Source organism: Hemicordylus capensis, chromosome 2 (assembly GCF_027244095.1).
Source record: "Hemicordylus capensis ecotype Gifberg chromosome 2, rHemCap1.1.pri, whole genome shotgun sequence".
Lineage (NCBI taxonomy): Eukaryota > Metazoa > Chordata > Lepidosauria > Squamata > Cordylidae > Hemicordylus > Hemicordylus capensis.
In genome coordinates this window covers 23,593,841-23,614,233 of record NC_069658.1, presented here as the reverse complement: position 1 = coordinate 23,614,233, position 20,393 = coordinate 23,593,841, and the positions used below count along the sequence as shown (strand labels likewise).

Here is a 20,393-nt window from a genome sequence, read left to right as displayed (position 1 = left end):
TGTCACCCAGTACAAAAAATGCAGAGCAAGACTCAAGTACCACCAGTAGCATCCCAAGTGCAACATTTTATTGGTCACATAGCAGCTATTCATTTATAGGGGCAAAATTGAAGGTGGTACACTTACAGATAGCATTAGGGTGCCTTCCAAACCTATTGCCTACTCACACTGGCCTCCATGATTAAAAAGCAGGCTTGAATTAAAAAAATGATTAAAAAGCAGGAGTGCAATACTGTTGAAAATTGAGTTTTTTCCTGGATAAAAGTGTGTATTTAACTTTTATGCAAAGTGCTCTAGTTGTTAACATGTCCCCCTTTCTGGTGCCACAGCAGAGACAGGACTGTGTGTGTTACTTAAAGGTTTGTTTTAGCCATAGTGGCCAACATGATCTGCAGCCCTGCTGTGATGGAAGGACTGTGTATCCCTTTCTGCTTGTATAAATCTGTTCCTAAGGGTTGCTTCACATGAAATATTGCTCCTCCTCCTTAGGTAGGTAGACTAAATCAGACCAATCAACCGGATCTGCCATTTTAAAGCAGGCAATAAACTGGTCAGAACAACCTACAGAATCACCACCCATATAAACAGTTCTCAATGGGAGAGTGGAGGGGCTTTAGGAGCATGAAGATCCTAGTTTCTATTACCCCAAATTACAACTTTATGGATTTTAGACAGGAAGTAGACAGTGGAATCATATGAGTGTCTGGTAAGAAGGTTATAGGTATATAGAAACTTCATTTATAACTCACTCAGCTAATTAGCCCACATGAAATTGTATATATTTTAAGAGGGAAATTGAGTTCTAATACTTTCCCAGTTGCTACTTCATTGTTTCCAAGGATACCTCACCTCTTTGACCAGCATTCCGCACATGTATTTTGCCCAGGTACAAAATGCAGCATGCAACTGTGCTCAAATAAGTTAGGAAATCAAAAACCCTTATATGGGATATTAGTATTGCCTTGCAAGATTCTATCAATAATACGTGTGTGTACACACACACACACACACTGACCTGATCTAGTTAAATGCTTATTAACTTTATATTGTTTTTGTGAGCCATCCTGAGCAGTATTGTACTGTAGCGATGGGATAAAATGAATATTTACCCCAAAAAATACCTAGGGCTCCCAACCAGATTACTGAAACTGTGCAGGCTTGGGACAGTAAAGTTACAGAACATTCAACAGTTCCCCATTAATCATGTTTCTTAATTATTATTTATTATTATTATTATTATTTTATTATTATTATTACAAAGTAACAATATCCTGACCCTTAGCTGGCTGCTCTAAAAACCTAAGTTTTACCAAAGCTAAGTATTTAGAGACAGTTAAGCTACTTCAAGGAATTACTAATAGCTAGGAAGTATGTGGGTTATGCTATGAGTGTAGGTATTTTCCAGTTTCACACAAATGCAGAACATGGTATTTTAATGTTCAAGGCAGCTTCCCAATAATCTAATTTTCCCTATTTAAGTTACAAACATGGTTGTAGAGATAGGCCTTAAAGTGCATGAGCAATGCCTTGGGAAGTCAAAGCCAGAGTTAATACTCTGCATAGCTCCTCTACCATCCTCCCTGTATTCTGAAGAATATAAAATATGCAGATTTGATTAAGCAGCCTATATAATGTATAGATTACTTTAAAAAAAAATTAAAAACAGAAGAAGCACAAAAAGCTGACCTTTTAATTTCAGAGCACACATAAGCAGTTCAGCTTACTGGCATTACAGGAAAGTTAAACATGAGTTTAGTGTGTCAACCATTTTAGAGTGGGTCATGGTGGTGTATCTACCTTTTGGGGACATATGCAGCACATTAGAAAGTATAGTAAATGATGTCTTGAGAACAAGTTTGGTTACATTATGGGGATACTAAGAAACAGATATGACAAATTTGTCACCCTCATTGGCAAGCAAGGAGTCTGCTCTTAAACACACAGATTGTAAAGATGGTTGGTCCTTTCAGAGTGATTCACAGAGGTACTGAAATGGTTAGGGTATTTTCCACAAGAGATAGAAATTGATGTAGATATAGTCCAAAGACATCCCTCACTGCCAGAAAAGCCCCCCCCCCAAATCCTATTTTTATGACTATGTCAAAGCAAGCAAGAATTACCCCTCATGTTAGAAGTCACTGGTCTTAACAGGAATCAGTATTTTCAAGCAAGAAGGTCACTGACAACTGTATCTTACTCAGAAGTAAATGAATGTGTTTTATTTTACACCATGATGCGAGAACATGTTTAATAAAAGTATACACATGTGTAACTTCACTCAGAATACACTTTTAATGCACATTAAAAAAAAGCAGTCATCTTACAAATTGTTTTGCAATCCAAATATACAATAGCTTGGAAAACAAAGAGTTTAGAAAATGAATGCCAATGTAAAAAGACTACTTAAACCTATAACAGCAGAGTTTCTGTATGGCTCGTCTTTACAGTTTTCTTACTGCGTCATCAATATCAGAAATCTGTTCCTTCAACTGGCTCCACTGTTCCGGATTTAAAGAGATACCTAAAATAAGGCAAAAATAATCCGATTAGAAATCACTCTAAATTAACAGACATTATGTGAACATACTTATTGTGCAATTGCACAGTTTGCTGTTGGATACAGAATTCAGCAATCTTGAGAAACACAAGGTGTAAGTGAGCTTTTCAACCTTAAGGCTGCAAACACACACACTTTCAAGCTTAAAGAAAAACAGGTTGCTCACCTGTAACTCTTGATCTGGAAGGGATCCATTGTATTTATAATGAAATGGGTTCTGCGCCTGCGCAGGGACCTTGTGGGCAGACTAACTAGCTCCTTGAGATGCCCACTCTGCCTGGCACGTGCTCCGTGTTTCCGTTGAAAACAGTGGTTGGGGGCGTCACTTCTTCAGCTTCTTGCAAACCACCTGTTCCTGATGATCTGTCGCAGTTCTGGTAAGTGACCTCTCCAATTTCTTTTCCTTTAAAATTCCCCCCCACACACACACTGTTGCAGGGATGGTTTGGGAGAGTCTTATGAATACAACAGATCATGTCCAGATCAAGTGTCACAGGTGAGCAATTTGTTTATCTGGATCGTCATCCATTGCATTCATAATGAAATGGGTGATTAACCAGCTTGTTTCCATGGTGGTGGGCACAGCAGACCCTTAGCTTATGGCAACACTCTTTTCAAAACGCTTCTCCCAAACTCAGCTTGTCTTGCCATGTGCAAGTCAATGGCACAATCCTTCATTAAACGCTTTTGAGATGACCATGTTGCTGCTGAGCAGATATCAGTCATCTGAATTCCTGACAAATGCGCAGCTGAGGCAACATATGCTCTTGAGTGTGCACGTAGTGCGTGCAGGATCAACTCCCTGCTGTTTGTAGGCATAAACAATCAGCTCCACTAACCAATGAGCCAGCCTCTGCTTTGATATTGCCAGACCCTTGCTCTTCCCCTTGTATGCCACAAATAGTCTCTTTGTCCTTATTGTCTTTGTTTTCTTTAGCTAATATAGGAGAGCCCGGCAGACATCTAGAGAATGTAGTGCCCTCTCCAAGGCTGTTTCCAGTTTCTGGAAGAAGGTTGGTAAGACAATTTCCTGGTTTAGATGGAAGTCAGAAATAATCTTTGGGTGAAAGTTTGGATCTAGCCGCATGACAACCTTGTGTCAGTAGAACTGGGTGTACGGCATGTCCATTTTCAAAGCCGTCAACTCACTCACACACTTAGCTGTGGTGATAGCTATCAGGAACGCAACCTTGAGTGTGAGCATCTTCAAGCTTGCAGTCTCCATTGGCTCAAATGGAGTTTCCGTTAGTGCTGACAGAACTAAAGACGAACTCCAGGGTTCTATAGGCTGCTTCACCGGTAGATATAGATTGTCATGAATCACTGACACTTCGGATGAGAACACAGTTGTTCCACCCCTTGTGCCTAGAAGAAATAGCTGCAAGATGGACCTTTATCGATACATTTGCCAATCTTCTCATCTTTAAAGAGGTCATGTACAGGAACACCTGCTTCACTGTGGCCCTTAACGGGCAGAAATCGTGCTTCTGAGCATGGCTAGCAAAGTGCTTCCACTTGCTGCCATAATTGCGCCATGTAGACAGTCACCTATTGTTCAGCAGTATCCTCTTTAAAAGCCAATCTTCCAAGCAGTCATCCTTAGAGTTTTTACATCTGGATGCAGAACCCTTCCCTTCTCTCACACCAGAAGGTCGGGGATGAGTGGGAACCTGTGGTAGTTTCCCTTTGCAAGACGAATCAGCTGAGCAAACCACGGCGCCTCAGCCACCACGGTGTCACCAGTATGCACGACGCGTTGTCCATTAGAATCTGAGCTAGAATGTGATTGATTACAGGTTGTGGCGGGTGAAGGTATAGGAGGTTCTTGTTCCATCTGTGTTGGAATGCATCGCCTAGCAATCCTTCATCTATTCCTGCACGTGAGCAGTATTTCAGACCCTTTTTGTTGGCAGCAGTTGCAAATAAGTCCATTGCTGGATGTCCCCACATGTTGAAAACCCTTTGAAGGCAGGAGTCCTTGATCTCCCACTCGTGGCGTTGGTCGTATTGCCATGTTTGACTGAGATTGTCAGCTAAAATGTTGTCCACACTCCTTATGTGTATGGCTATTGGATATATTGCATGACCAATGCACCATTCCCATATCTGCATGCTCAGGGTAAACAATGAACCAGACACCGTGCCTCCCTGCTTGTTGAGGTACGTGATCGCTGTCATATTGTCCACCTGCACCTGTGTCACTGTGTTCTTGAACATGGGTTTGAATGCCTGTAGAGCCAGAAACACTGCTTGCAGCTCTAAGTAATTTATATGTTGCTGAGCTTGTGGCCTGGACCATTTGCTCTGAATCTGATGTCACCCACGATGAGCTCCCCAACCTGATAGGGAGGCATCCGATGTCACCCACTGAGTTGGTGTTATGGGCTTGAATAGGACTCCCCCCAAGAGATTCTCCTCTGCCATCCACAAATGAAGGGAGTCCAACGCCAAGCGTGAAATTGTCAGATGCATCTTCTGACTGTCTACATTTGTGCGGAAATTCCTTAGGTACCATCTCTGCAATGGTCTCATACGTAGACACGTGTACTGCACAGTCGAGATGCAAGATGCAATAAGGCCCATTAACCATTGTATGTTTTCTGCAGGTTGCAATGGAGTGTATTTGAATTGTAGTGCAAGACTCTTGATTTGCTGATAACGCTCCACAGGTAAGTATGCTCTCTTTGCTTCCATGTCCAGAATCGCCCCAATGAAACTCAGCCATTTTTGAGGCTCTAGCCTCAACTTTTTCTAGTTGATATTGATTCCTAAATCCTGCAGCAGCAAAACCATTGAGTGGATCTATAAAACTAACTCTTCTTTGCTGTTGCTGACCAGAAGCCAATCATCCAGAAATGGGTAGACCACTAGACCCTGTGTTCTTAAATTTGCTACTACCATGGCCATAACTTTTGTGAAGATGCGCGGAGCCATTGTCAGTTCGAAGGGCAAGACCACATATTGGTATATCGCACTTCCCACCATAAATCTGAGGTACTTGCGGTGATTTTCCTGAATCCCCACATGAAAATAAACGTCCTTCAAATCTAACATTGCTGTCCACTCCTCCTGGCTTAGGAAGGATAGAATTTACTGCAACTTCGTCGTTCTGAATTTCTGAGCCCTAACAAACCAATTGAGCCCTCGAAGATCCATGATTGCCCTGATTCCTCCGTCCCGCTTTGGAATTTGGAAATAGCGAGAGTAGAACTCAGACATTTGTCTGTCCACTGAACTGGAACAATTGCCTGATTCTCAAGAAGTACCTGCACCTCCTGCTGAAGCACTGACCTGGCTTTGGTGTACTTCAGGCCTCAGAATGGTTGCAGAGTCTTGAACTCATTCGCATATCCAGTCTCTATTATTCTGGAGTACCCATTGATCTGATGTTACGTTTTGCCATGCTTGGTCATGGCTTGCCAACCGGATGGTGTTGTTGGCAACTACAAAGCAGATGCTGGGTGCTTTGATAATTGATGTTGAATGTGCAGTGGACTGACAGATGAATCAAAGATTCTGCTTGGCATTGTCCTTGTTTGTACAGAAATTCTGATTCTTATTTCTTTGCCCAAAAACCCTTAGCTCTTTGAAAGGGTCTATACTGACGTTTAAACTCTCTTTGGTCCTGATACTTAAACGGTCTCTGGTGAACATACGTGCATTTACGTGAGCCCACTGTTGACACTGATGATGAGGCCATGAATGTTTTTGCAGCATATTTTGATTTTTTCAAGTGATTCCATTGTGGAATCGGTATTGTCATTGAAGAGTCCTTTGCCATCAAATGCTAAGTTCTCCATGCACTCTCGCATGTCCTGTTGAAGTGCCATGGACCTGAGCCTAGCGTAATGCCACATGGTAATTGCAGTCACCATCACTCTGGACTCTATTTCAGCAAGGTGTTTGAAGGCACTGAGCTGTTGTCTTGTAACTGAGGTTGTTCTCTCATACAGTTCTGAAAATCTGAGCTGAAACTCCTCTGGAGTCATTGAAGTGGCGTTCTGGAGTAGAGTATCCCATAAAAAGTGGTTGTAGCGAGCCATACAGGAATTCGCAGGCTAGATGTGGCATATATCTTTCTGCCCAACAGATCTATCTTTCTTCCCTCCTTGTCCAAAGGTGTTGTGTGCCAACGATCCCCTTTTGCAGCCGATCACCATAGAGTTCAGCACCGGGTGCTGCAGTAGTAAGTATTATCTTCCTCCTGCACCCTATATAAATTTTCTAGATGTTTCGACATCGGTGTAGATGTCAGGAGGACATCTCAGGCTGTCTTAGCTGCTTTAGTTATAACCGGTATCATAGGTAGGGCTATAGGGTGAGAAGATTTAACAGCTGCCATCGTTCACTTCCGTCTTTGGCATCCTTAAATCCATAACCACAGCCTCAGCTACCTCCCTGATAAGAGCATGATAGGCCTTTAGCTCTTCTGACGGGGATGTCGACAGTCTCGGAGGCACATCTGAGGGTGGGTCTCACTGGTGGCTAGCTCTGTCAGAATCCGACTCAGCAGACTCTGATGAATACCCCATGGACTCTGCAGATAATGGTGATTGCGGGAGTTGGAGGAGGGGTTGCTTTTCTCTTCCGCTTACCAGACATCTTCGCTGGTACCACTGGTACCTGTGATTCATAGGAAGGTACACATGGTTGCAGTGGCTCTAGCAGTTGAGTCTGGCACGCCAAGGAGGCCGTCTGTACAGGAAAACCAGCAGCAGCTTGTGTTGCAGTAGTTACTAGAACAGGAAAATTCACAGCAGGTTGTGTTGCAGTAGTAACTACAATAGGTTCTTGTTGGGTTAAGATAGGTTGGTGAACAGGTTATTGTTGAGCCAGAATAGGCTGGTGGATAGGTTCCTGCTGAGCCTTGCATCGGAGAAAATAAGCATAATCATCCAGCAGTGCGTATCTAAACCTGCAAAAGTGTGTCAACTCTCTGGGAAATGGTTGAGTTGCTAGTAAATGGAGTCCCTGTGAAAGAGCATATTGGCTTGGGGACTTCCATGTCAGAGGCACAAATGCCGAAGATGTGCTAGAAGCAATTACTGGCACCCGAGTTACTCTAGGCCTTAATACACTTGATAAGTCTTGTACTGGAGCTTGTTCAACCATGTGTATTCTCGTTCCTTGCAGAGGAGATACCGATGGTGTCTTCGGAGGTGGACCTGGTTCATCGTCCACATCCTGATCAACGTCAAGTCCAGTGCTAAGAAAACCCTGGAACGTCGACCCCAATGGTGTGCTGGATGTAGAGTCTAACAGCTCCAACAGAGAAGTAGCTTTATCCTGACCCAGGGAGAATCCCTCATCCTGGTCATAATCAGCCGACAAGTGTCTCTTATGGATGTCTCCAGGCACTGTGCTGCTCCTTTGGAGGGTAGAAGGAGACTAGACTGGGGTTAACGCCGGTGAGAAAAGGAGATGCCTTCTCAATGTCGAAAGAGGCTTCGCCGTCCACACTATCGGTAATGAATCGAAGGGTGTCAACATTGACGCTTTCGATGCTGAGCCCATCTGGATGGACACCAAAGTTGAGGTTTTCAGCATCAAAGTCCTCTGTACAAGACTCTATGTCAATAACGAGTTCTCCGACTCCCATGCCGAGCTGCACTTCTGTATTAATGTCAGCAATGGTGTTCCACTAAGCGTTGCCTCTTTGTGGGCGGCGAAGCACTCTCCTGCTCCGAATCACGCCTCTGCTTCTTCTTCTTGTGCCTGTGAGCTTTTGTCGATACCTCTTTCGGTTTCTTAAAGACAGGCTCTGGCGCCACGGTGTTAGACTGCTCCTTGGCAACTCCGTGGGCGCTTGATATCGAGCTCGGTACCAAGTTAATTCCTAATGCCGAAGAGTGACTTGGTCTCAGAGTTGGCGGCAGGAGCACCTTGTCATAAAGTGCTGCTCGCAGGTGTAGCGCTCTGTTTTTTAAGGTTTGTTTTGAAAACGAGCAACAGATTTTACAAGTTGCCATATTGTGTTGCTCACCGAGATACAACAAGCACGGGTCGTGATGGTCTGTAGACGGCAGCGTAGTGTGGCATTAAACACATCTTTTGAAAGTTGTTTTAGTTTCCATATTAAGGCTCGGATGGAGCTAATAGCCTCCGCGTCTTTGCAAAGTTGCACAATGTCTCTCCAAGTCAGTTTTTATTCTTATTAGTTAAATTGTCGAGCCAAGAGTAGTCAAAAGAAGTCCTGAGGTCAATATTTCAATAAATCAATCCTAAATTCTCTATTAAACTTTTTGTATTTCCGTTGAACCGAGGAGCTAATACCAAGGTATAGATGCTTTGGCGGTCAAACAGAAACTGAAGAAGTGACGCCCCCAACCGCTGTTTTCAACGAAAGCACAGAACACGTGCTGGGCGGAGCGGGCGTCTCGAGGAGCTAGCTAGTCTGCCCGCGAAGTCCCTGAGCAGGCACAGAACCCATTTCATTATGAATGAAACTGATCACGATCCAGTTTTCTGAGATCTTATCAAGCAGACTAGGAGGCCGGGTAGGGGTGGAGGAAGAAAAGAGGAAGGCATGCTTGAATCAGGTTTCTAGTGCTCAGAGATGCTCTCAATGAGTGGAATTATGCACGATAAACAAATACACATATGCTAAAGTTATTCAGGCTACCGATTACAGCTTTCCTTGAAACAGAATTCATGTTACTTTGACACACATTTCTCCCTTTTTAAAGCACAAAGTACATGTAGTCCAAAGGACATAATCCCTTCTGGAATACTACCAAAGGGCATTTACTTGATACTAGAGAAGAAATTAATTGCCTGAAAGTCAGTAGCCATGTTAGCCTACAAAAGGCATGGCTCACTTTGAGATAGCATTGCCTGAAGTCCACAGTAGCAAAGTTTCAAAAATTAACTAAAATACTGTTTTACTAAACTTGAGATTTCCAAACTCCATTTAAAATGATTGGATGTAACTTGACAGACTATTAAGAACAATTACATACCTAAACCTTAAAGGACTTAAACTTGGAGGGGGTCTGACATGCTGGTCCAGCACATAGGAGCCCTCTTAAGATCTTATAAGCACCATGGGCACTTGCGTTTACAGCAGCAAAAACAAAGAGGAAGTTCCCACCCTACTGCTGTCACTCACCCCCCCCCACACACACAAATATGCTTCTGGCACTATTTGTCTGAAGGAGAAGGTGCCGTTAAGTATGTTCAATCCTGGATCAATCCTGGTTGCAGCTTGTGGAAGTGCCAGCCATCATGCTTACTGCGCCACCCACCCCTTCAGACACACAGTGCCATAAGCATGTGTGCCTGGCAGGAGAAGGCAATAGTGGCAGGTCTGAACTTCCTCCCTGCTCTTTTTAAAGCAAGAGTACTCATAGTGCTCATAACCTCTGAAGAGGGCTAGGGACAGTATTGATTGTCATTATCAAAACAGCAAAGCAAACAAAGAATGGTGCAGAGCCAGAATAGGTGGCACAATAAAAAAAGAGAGTGTTGCAGCTCCGCACAAACTCTGTCTCTGCCAATTTGCATTCTATAATCCAAATCCCTAAATTTTCTTCATGTTCCAGAAAGTGTAGTAAGAACAGACAATCCTCAATCTCAAAGGATGTATCAAGTGGAGGCCATTAGGCTCTGACCTGAGCTCTGTGCTTTTCAACACTTTTTTAAAAAAATGACGAGGGGATGCTTGCTATTTTCAGATGACAAGAAGTTGCAGGGAGGGTAGCCAATACCTTGTTAGGATCAAGATTTTTAAAACAGTCCTAATCACTGGGCCAAGACAAGATTAAGTTTTGTTACTGAAAAGTTCTATGTCTATGCCTCGTTAAGTGTAAAGCCCTATATCTTGGTAAGAAAATGAAAATGTATAAATATAGGATGAGAGAGACATGAGTTAGCAACAGTACATGTGAAAGGGATCTAGGTGGCTTGGTGAATCACACGTTGAACATGAGCTGCAAGTGTGATGCAGCTGCTTAAAAAGCTAATGCAATCCTGGGCTGAATTAATGAAACACAATGTCCAGATCATGAACAGTAATACTTCTATACTGCCAAGACCTCACTTGGAATAATGGTCAATATCCAGAATAAAGTTGTGCTGATGGACCAGGATTTTTCATCATGCAGTTTTCTCATCATGCACAGGATGTGCACAGTTTTCAGCTATTCCCCCCTCAAAACTATATCCATGCAGGATGGGGGACCCTCAAGGACATAGTTTTGTGTGACACAAGTGGCTGCAGAAAGTGGGGTTTGAGAAAACCTCCCTCTGCTGTTAGACTACAACTCCCATGACTCCATGACCAATGGTCAAGGATAAGGAGACTTGTAATCCATCAACAGCTTGAGGATCAAAGTTGTGCAGCCCTCTGTTTGACAATGGAACAGACAGCACTATAAAAGAGACAGCTGCAAAATCCCTATGTATCTAAAGTTACAGGATCTTTGTTTTCTATTGTATCAAGTAACCTAGTACTACAGCCTTTAGACCCAAGGTACATATATCCAGGTTACTGAATAAAATATTATCTACAACTTTGCATGGTAGCTATGTTTGTGTAAAACAGTGTAAGAATTACCTTTTCTACCAGGTTTCATTTCACCTTCTTGATCCATCCAGTATTCTCTAATATCAATTAGGACTTTACCTTTAAAATCACGAACACTGACATATCTCATTTTACCAATCTGCCAATAAATGAGAGAACTTGATCATTATTTCACTCAAGTCATGTAGCAGTTCTTCAGTCAAGTAAGGTCTCACATAGAACACGGGACTGCAGTTTATTTTAGAATAAGATTATAGGATCAAATGCTTCTCCTCAGTAACATTTCTCACAAACAAGCAAAGACAGCCCAGAAGATCAGGAGAGTTCAGAATTCAGTTTTTTCTGCAAAAGTTATTTCCTCGGAATGAGGCATCTCCAAACCAAACAAATATTCCATCTACTAGAAGTGTATACCTTGCTACAGAGAAAATGGATAAGAAAATGTGCTCAAAGGGAATATACTTCAATACTTTTAATCTTGAACTAATAAAAACAGGGCCCACCACTACCCATTCTTCACCTTTAGAGATACGAACGTATTCCAGTTGAGAAATAAACATGATATACAAGGAAATTTTCATTTTCAAAGCTCCGATAAATTAATAGTTAGCTGCTGGATCATGGCCTAGCTCACAGATAATTTAAAGACTAAAATTAACCTATGCACTAGAAGTTGTCCACATATGTAGCAAGCAATTATTATATTCTGAGATTATCAGCACCTAGCAGCACTGTCAGACATTAAAGGCTATTAAAGACCTTCAGTTATTTTATCATATGTTTAATATTAAACACAATAAAAAAGAGAGCCTGTACAGTATTTAGAAGAGTGATATTGTAGGTAAAGTGCCTTGACAACTTGCATAAACCATTTTAAGTAATAATGTGCTTGGCTTCTGACTAAAGGGCCAGGATCAGAAACTGATCTTGTCACCTGTGTGTTGCTGATCAGGCCTATGTTTAGAGGCACCAAACTTAGATGCTAGTAGTTCAGAGATTAGTGTTCAGGAAGCACCAGCAAGTGAACTAACATCCTGAAACCATTAATGCAGGAAACTGCAACCTTAACAGAAGGTTAGTGTTAGAAAAGCTAATCGCTGATCATTCTTTACTGTACTTTTTGCCCAAACTAAACTCAAGCCATGAAAAATAGGGCATAGGATTACTGTGGGGAAACCACAGCATACTGATCTGATAGAGACTCTAAGCCTCAGTACCAGTGCTTTTCTATGTACTAAAACTGGGGTTTAACTTGTCCCAAGAGTCATAAAAGCCCACAAATACTTCTAGGGTCAAATATTAGTGGAAATATATTTAATCTCTGTTATGTATCACATGATCAAGAGATTTTTGGCATCTATACCAATGAAGATTGTACAATAGCTTATACAAATGTTGGCTATTGATAGTATAATCTTAAGATGTTCTTTTAACCCAAGGAATGTGCTATAATTTCTGAAATATTTTTTTGAAATGTTAATTCTCACATGTGCTTCATGCTCTGTACTGGCGACAAGCTGTGGAAATAGCATCCCTTCTATCCCAAAGTCCCTCCTCACATTAATATTCCTTTTCCTGTTTGCAACATCTCAATTCCAGAACCAAGATGTCCCTAGACCATCACTGGAGTGGTATGAAGCACTGTTCCTGCCCATATGCAAAACCTTTTACACTCAGCCCATTATTTCCACTCCTTTTTTGCCAACCTCATCAGCAATCACCAATCACTTTCCACTCTCAGAGTGCACACATGGTACCACAAGAGAAAGGAAAGGAAAGATTGTGCGCCCTTGAGACAGTGTTGACTCCTGGCAACCACAGAGCCATGTGATTTTCTTGGTAGAATACAGGAGTGGTTTACCATTGCCTTCTCCTGTGCAATATGAGATGCCTTTCAGCACCTTCCTATATCGCTGCTGCAGGATAGAGGAGTTTCCCATATTCTGGTGAACACACCAGCAGGATTCGAACCAACAGCCTACTGCTCTCTAAGCAGGTTGCTTCCCTGCAGTGCCATTAGTCACCACAGGAGAAAGCCACAAGGCAAAATACTATTTTAGTAGTTGCATTTTGACTACATATGCATTTATGTCAAGCCGGATTGATTTAAATCAAGACAATTTAAATGAGAGCAAAATCACCTCAAGAAAAACCTCACAAATCAAGATTCCTACTGATACTTTCCAAGGAGGGTATACTTTGTGGAATTTTTTAAGACAGTACTCAGTTATTTCCTAATTTATGTAATGTTTCCTAATGCAAGTTAATGCACGTAATTTTTTAAAGTAATGGATCCACCTCGGCTCAGTCCCATCACAAAACAATCTTACTAACCAGCTTGTGTCTTTGTATATGTGCACATCTAGTTAGGAACAGAAACTAAAAGTCCAGAAATGTCTAGAAGCAAAAGCTGGTAGTTAGACCTGTGTTAGGCAGACTAAAGCCATTTTCATGAGCTGAAAATGAAATAAATGCCCATGTTTGATTGATAAGGTGGCTCAATATATGTGAGAGCCATTAATTCATGTTTAGGAGACTAACTGTAGATGTACTGTGTTTGTGATTAGATTTTAATCTTAACCATGAAAATTTTTAAATGTATTTTATTTACATTTAAAATCTGAATTTAAATTTAAAAAGAAAGAAAGAAATTTCCATCTACCCAGATTTATGTAACACTTTCCTTAAGCATTTAAAGAGTTTCATGTATATCTCAGAAATCCTTACAGCAACTCAGTAAGGTAGGTTAGGCAGCTGAGATCAGTAATAACTTGCTAAGGTCACCCAACGAGTTCATGGCTAACCTGAGATTTGAACCAAGAACCAATTCCTAGCTCATGCTCTTAATTACACTATTTGTCAACTGTCCAAAAGTAATAGAAATGTTGGGGGGAAAATGCTGATTACAAAATCTAAATGCTAATCTTTGACACTTTGCTTTCTCATGCACTTATGTCTAAGAATACTCTCAATCCTTCACTGAGGTTGGATAAACAAATACCAAACATTACATACACAGAAGTTACTCAAGATTGTTCAGACATAATCAAGGTTCAATAATCTTTGCCCAATTTGGCAGCACTACTCAAGTAATATTTTTCTATCACTTGAACAACATTCCACAATACTGCCTTCCTGTCCATAGTTCACTATCATTTTATTTTGTATGAATATCTCATGGGCACAGACCAAATTCCTCAGTAAAGCAAGATTACATAATATGCTTTCACTTATGCCATTGAAATAAACTAGAATGATTTGGCATGACCTGTGCTAGACAAACCCAAACAGATTACTCCCATCTTCTGGTTCAGCGACTCTCAACAGCAGGGTTCCACACTTTTGCTCTCCACCATCACGAAGATGCATGTTCCATCACAAACTGGCAAGAATGACAAAAGGAGACCTAATCTCATCACCTCCAGCTTGGAGCTGGGTCTGGCCCCAAACTGTGTTGAGCTTCAATGGGCAAAGTACATCTACAAGAAAGATCCTCCAGCTCTAAACTGGAGAAGACATCTGGGGTTAGTCACTCTGGTACTGGTGGGCCTGTGTGAAAAAGGATGCTGGACTAGATGGGCCTTGGACATGATCCAGCAGGGCTGTTCTTATGGATGGCTGAGGTGCTCTGAAGGCACCTTCCACTCAGTGCCAAAACAAGCCCCTGCCTTTGGAGGGTGGTGGTAGTGGATTGGGGCTGGCCATTTTGGCATCAGACAGAAGTGCTCCTCATCTACTCAGCTCCAAACCAACCTCCTGCTTGAAACTGAAATATGTGCACTTGGGTGTAATTACTGTATTATGCTGTGTGATACAACTGGGTAAACAAGAACAAGGCTTCTGGGTTTATATAGCTGCTGCTATTCTCCTTTCAACAGCCACACTTCTGTTTAGGACAAATTACTAACTGAGAGGATCTGTACTCTAAATATTTGCAAGTTGGATTATTTCACTCACTACAACATTCTAATTTCTCCAAGTCATGGAAGCATCCCCCCACCCCCCCGTAATAGGTCTTTCACTTTGCAAAAAAAAACCCCAAATAGTGGATATCACCAAGTCTTCAGCATAAGAGTCACCATTTTTACCTGAAACATATTCTCATCTCTGTTACTACTTTGCTTGGAGGAGGCTGCACCTTTGGAGCTTTCACCTGTCTTCTGTTTCTTTACAGGCTTCTCTGGTGCTGCCTGTTTTTTCCTTTTTGCCTTATTTAAAAATAAAGAATAACATATTGGAAGAGTAACAGTTACAGCTTCATGCCAATTAGTCTCTCTCTCAATGCACAAGTGTTCAGATATATTCAACATTAGCCCTCCTCTGCTCCTGCTGAACGTATAGTTCACACATCTACTAAATGCAATTACCAAGGGCTTTTGTGCAGTCTTCCTTCTGTGTCTGAAGGCAGTAAATCTGCGTTTCAAAAGAGAACCAGTGATACTCCCTTCTCTTTCAAGATCAGAGTAGAAGATGACCCCAGATACTGGACACAAAAGCAACTTGATAAACATATGGAAGGAACATTTACCAAAAACAATTATACTTTTACCAACAGAATGAAATAGTTCAGTAGTTTCTCAAATATTTGAGAAGGAAATATTTAAGAGTTTAAAGGCAAAAGCAGCTTTATTTCCATTAACACATTTCAGTTATAGTTGCACCCCGTTGTATCTACAGAATGCAGCAGAGAGCACATTTGCAACATTATTAAATGCTGTCAGAAGAGTCATGAATGGAGTCAACTAGCCTCTCTTTGTTAGAGTACCTGAGCCAAGCCTATATGTTCACCAAATGCATCATTCCAGCCAGTGAATTAGATAACTACTTGGAAATAGGAAACCCAACAGGAAGGATGTCTAAACCAGAGAATCTTTGTTCTGCAAAATGCAAGTTCTATAATTTGTTAGAAAACTGAGAATGTCCAGAATAAAAAAATTCTAGTTTCTGTTTTAAATAGTAATTTGAATCCTGACATACAAGGCAAAACATCCATTTCCCCAAGATTAAATGAATTCAAGAACTACACAATACTGTTGCACATATACAAGTAACTTTAAGGGGCCTCAACCCTAGCCCTGCCCCCTTTCCTACTCACCAAGACTCAGAAGTTCATCACTATGTTATTTTACTCCCCATTTACAACAGTTAGCAGAGTCCTGGTCTGAGTTGCCAATAATAATGCTTCATCAGCCCCTGCTAACTTGGCAAAGAAGCACCTTTTAATGTAGTGATTCTTTTTATTTAGCAGGGGGAGAGTAACTGGCCCTATCCACCCCCAGTGCAGTACCTCCAGTGACTGTTGCTGGTTTCTATCTTATGTTTCTTTTTAGATTGTGAGCCCTTTGGGGACAGGGATCCATCCATCTTTTTTATTTATTATTTCTCTGTGTAAACCACCCTGAGTCATTTTTGAAAGGGATCGAATGAATGAATGAATGAATGAATGAATAAAGTTCATAAAAACTGGGCTAGTCACTGAATAATATTAGCCAGAGGTGCTTGATACTCAACATACTACTTAATTCTGTGGGTTTTTGTTTTTTTTTTAAATAAAAAGATAAGTAACTGGACTCTAATATAATTTCAGACTTATCTTGGGGGCTGAGGGAGACTAGCAGACCCAAAGCATGCTGCTGGCTCAACAAGAAAACCTGTGTAAAAATCTACAAGCATGGCCAACAAAATGAGGAAATAACCACTCCATGGGCAAGATGAATTTGGCTGGAGAGGACATTTCAACACCAAGCTAGATGTTACAGGGCTCCATGATTTTCTCACAACACTAGTGTCAGAATCATTTTCAAAGGAGAATCAGCAGGCAGGGGACAAAGTTTCATGCCTTATAGACTATAATTTAAATACCAACCATCCCCTGTCAATTTATATAGTTTCTATCCCCACCTAGACTACAAAACTGGAAGTTAGCCTGGCTGGGTATTCAAGAGTATCTTGGAGGGGAGCATTTGTATGTGAGAATCATCAGCTGATTAGGGTCCAATCCTCCACTATAAGAACCTTGACATTCCCCATTATATTGGCAGAATTGGGATTGGGACATGTCTGCCAAGAATGCCTTGACCGGCCCTTTGACTCTCAAAACCTAAACTAAGGAGAATTTTCACCTCTGTACTTCCTCAGTAGTCTCTGGCTGCAATCCTATGAACTATTCATTGGAAATAAGGGGCAGTAAAATCAATATGAATTGTTTCCAGATAAGTGTGCTTAGCAGTGAGGTGTAAAGACTAATTCAAAGTTCAGTGTATATTAAACAATCAAAAACTGACATTGCTAGTGCACATTTTTTAAGATGTCAACATCTGCATCATCAGCAAGGTATTTTTCCTACTTGTATGCATATACAAGGAAGAAACAAAGATTCATAACTAATGTTGAAATGTTTACCATTGAATCTTTAGAATAATAAAGCCCATAAGCTTGCAAATGATGGTAAAATGTAAACTGCATGAAACACACACAGTTGAACTTATTTTGTTTCAGTGGTTGTCATCCTGCAATACCTCAATTGACCTTGAAATGTCATCTACAAGCAGGAATCTATCCTCCTGTCCATGATCTAAGTTCTTCCCTCACCTGGGTGGCTATGCTAGTTGAAAAAGCATTTTACTATAACAGAGATTTTTGCTCTGGGGTATTAGCTTTTACTACAAACAAATCAAAGCATTTTTGAAGTGTCATTACTTTAAAATGGATGTTATCAAGTATCCATTTGACAAGTTGTTTTGTACAATCTTATATCAGAATTTTTAACCACAGATCTGCACAACTCCAAGGATTTCAACTAGACAGAAATAAACTAAGTCTGGTCAAGAGATTTACTTTGCTTCCAAGAACATTCCACATCTTGACACTGAAATCATAAATACCCAGCAAGCATTTGTCTTTTTGACTAGACACAAGGGGCCTGTATTTTTATTATTAAATTAACAGAAATTGTTTTATAGAACCACCTCTGCCCAAAGTAGATGTTCTTCTTGCTTGATTTTTAGGTACCTACACAAGGCTCACCCGCTTGTAAAGGCCTTTGGATCAGTGGAGGCAGAAACTTTAAAATTAGTCTCTGTATGGCTTGTGCCAGTGTTTTACTCTTATTTATTATTTTGCTTATATGTTTGCAGCATATTTTAATAATATTGAGAGTCTCCTTCAGCATTTGTGGAAAAGCAGAACAACAATGTTTTAAATGGGTCACCTTTTTATCGACTTCACTGTCTGAATCACTGGCAGATGAGCTTGAAGATACAAGTTCTTTTGATTTAGGCATTCTAGGAAGAAAGAAATGCATCACAATAGTAATTGCTTCCCACAATGACAATTTCATTTCACCACTACCTAATCCCCTCTAAGGTTGCCAGTCTGAACACAACTGCCCTAAAATTCTTCTATTAAAATTAATGGGGCCTTCAAGCCAGGCTTTTCATCTTGGTATCAGGCCTCATACAGGGAGAGTGGAGAGGTGATATGAGCAGAGCTAATCAAAGGAGGCCCAGAAGGATCATTTGGCTTGGGCCTCAAACTGGTGAAATTTTTGATGCCTTATTTTGTTTTCAGGTGTCATCATTTTTTATTTATATTAAGGCTAGGAGCCTCAAAAGCTGGAAGTGGCATGTGGTTTTCTAGACCTCTGAGGGAGCCTGGACCTGGGTACAGAATAAATAACAAAGCAAGGCAGAAACAAAGTATACTTGGTCTTTAGGAGGTCTGATGTCTTGCTTTTCTTAAATAGCATTAAATATTAATAGCATTAACCGATTTCCTCTTGACTTATGAAACCATGAATGACACACAAAGATGTCATTTTATCTGAGATCAGCTAAGTAAAATAATGCAAGCCTTATCCCACACAGATGTTCACTGCATACACAACAGATCTTGTTATATGCATAGACCAATGCCCTTTGAACAGGTCTTGGCTCTTAAAACAAGGATGAGAGAAGACCAAATAAGGCATTGCCTCCAGATTCAGTTTCCTAGGTAGGCATTGCCTCCGGATTCCGTTGCTTTAACCATCAGAAACAATGTAGCAAGTAAAACACAGCAATAAGTAAACATGTATTTGCTTTAGAACAGCAACATAACATCCAATCTATGAATTCTCAGGGGCTGATCTATTATTTAGAAAGTGGTCAAGGGACTACAAGCCAATGGTCTCAGGAACACAGTGAAGTTGAGCCACCTAGTTACGGAGATACTGTACACCCTCAAACATAGCTGGGATAGATATTATGTGCAAATCCCAAGATGTACAAAGAAATGTAGCAGTGTATACCATGCATTATTTAAAAAGTTATTTCCCTTGCGAGTAGAACTGTGGGCAAACATTCACAATCTGACAGTGCCGAGAGTGGCCCAGTAAGTAACACGAGGGACCTCCCTTGTGGGCCACTTCTGCTTTCTCCTTGCATTGCATGTGTCAATCCCCAGCCATCATTCCCATCATGCTACCCTTCCAAGAACATGGACGCAGTCTGGCCAAGGCATGGCTTCGAACATTCCACCGTGGGGAGGGGGAGAGGACTGCACAGGCGGCGGAAGGGCGGGCGGGCAGGCAGGCAGCGCCTGCCATGTGGCTTTGCTCCAGAACGGGCTCGTGGGTTCTTCTCGCGCCACGCCACATTTCCACACCACGGAAACTGCAGGGCACGTGTGTGTCCTAGCAGGCTACCGGAAGCCTCGGCGGCAGGCTGCCTAGAAGACCAGAGAGGGGGAGACCCCCTCAGTAGGGGGCTGAGGGGGCGGCAACGAGAGGCGGGGGCGGTTCCCAGCCGCCATTTTCTCCCTCCCTCGGAGGCTTCCTCAGCCGCCCCCTCCCTTTCCCCAACATGGCAGCCTTTGGGATGCGGCGCCTCCTGCCGCCCCAACCTCGCTTTTCCTCCGGAGTGAAGAAGGGGCCCGCCCCACACCCCTGGGAAAGCGCTGTTTTCTACCCACTCCCCCTAGGGCGAGTGGAGGGAGGACCCCCCGCAAGACACCCCCCCTCCAATTCCCGTGAGAATCGGGCCCCAAGGAGCACAACATGGCGGCCCAAACCGCCTCGTCGTGCGCGAGGGGGAGACACCAACATTCCATCCCCCCTCCCTTACAGAGGGAGCTCCTGGCGCGGGGGGGGGAGGCAAAGGAGACGAGCCAGACTCACGTTCCACTCTGCGCGCGCTTCTCCGCCTCTTTTCCTTTCTGCGCCTCTCACTCTCTTACTCCCCACGCCACTAGAGGAGCGGATCTGACGTCTGCAGCAGCAGAAACCGCCCCATCCTCTGGAGCATGTGACACTGCAGACAGGCACGGAGGGCCGCG

General features: G+C 42.1%; 1 protein-coding gene and 1 long non-coding RNA gene across 2 annotated transcripts in view; one reads left to right on the top strand and one right to left on the bottom strand.

The window, feature by feature from the left end:
* The window catches only part of LOC128341608 (uncharacterized), an 18,416-nt gene extending 9,571 nt beyond the window's left edge, over positions 1-8,845 (top strand). The window contains exons 2-5 of the long non-coding RNA XR_008314487.1: positions 3,495-3,570; positions 5,164-5,226; positions 6,677-6,743; positions 7,691-8,845. This is a non-coding gene — a long non-coding RNA (uncharacterized LOC128341608). The remainder of the gene's footprint in view (positions 1-3,494; positions 3,571-5,163; positions 5,227-6,676; positions 6,744-7,690) is intronic.
* On the bottom strand, positions 2,192-20,393 carry SUB1 (SUB1 regulator of transcription). Its single transcript, XM_053287938.1, has 5 exons — positions 20,236-20,393; positions 18,292-18,364; positions 15,170-15,289; positions 11,112-11,220; positions 2,192-2,521 (listed from the first exon to the last, which is right to left on the bottom strand). Exons 2-5 carry the CDS (start codon positions 18,361-18,363, stop codon positions 2,442-2,444), a joined length of 381 nt encoding a protein of 126 aa, XP_053143913.1. The 5' UTR covers position 18,364; positions 20,236-20,393; the 3' UTR covers positions 2,192-2,441.

Coding starts and splice junctions, on each gene's coding strand:
- SUB1 (XM_053287938.1), bottom strand. CDS start 18,363: ATGCCTAAATCAAAAGAACTTGTATCTTCAAGCTCATCTGCCAGTGAT. Junction 11,221..15,169: donor GAGATGAGAATATGTTTCAG/GTAAAAATGGTG, acceptor ATTTATTGGCAG/ATTGGTAAAATGAGATATGT. Junction 2,522..11,111: donor AATGAAACCTGGTAGAAAAG/GTAATTCTTACA, acceptor GCCTTATTTTAG/GTATCTCTTTAAATCCGGAA.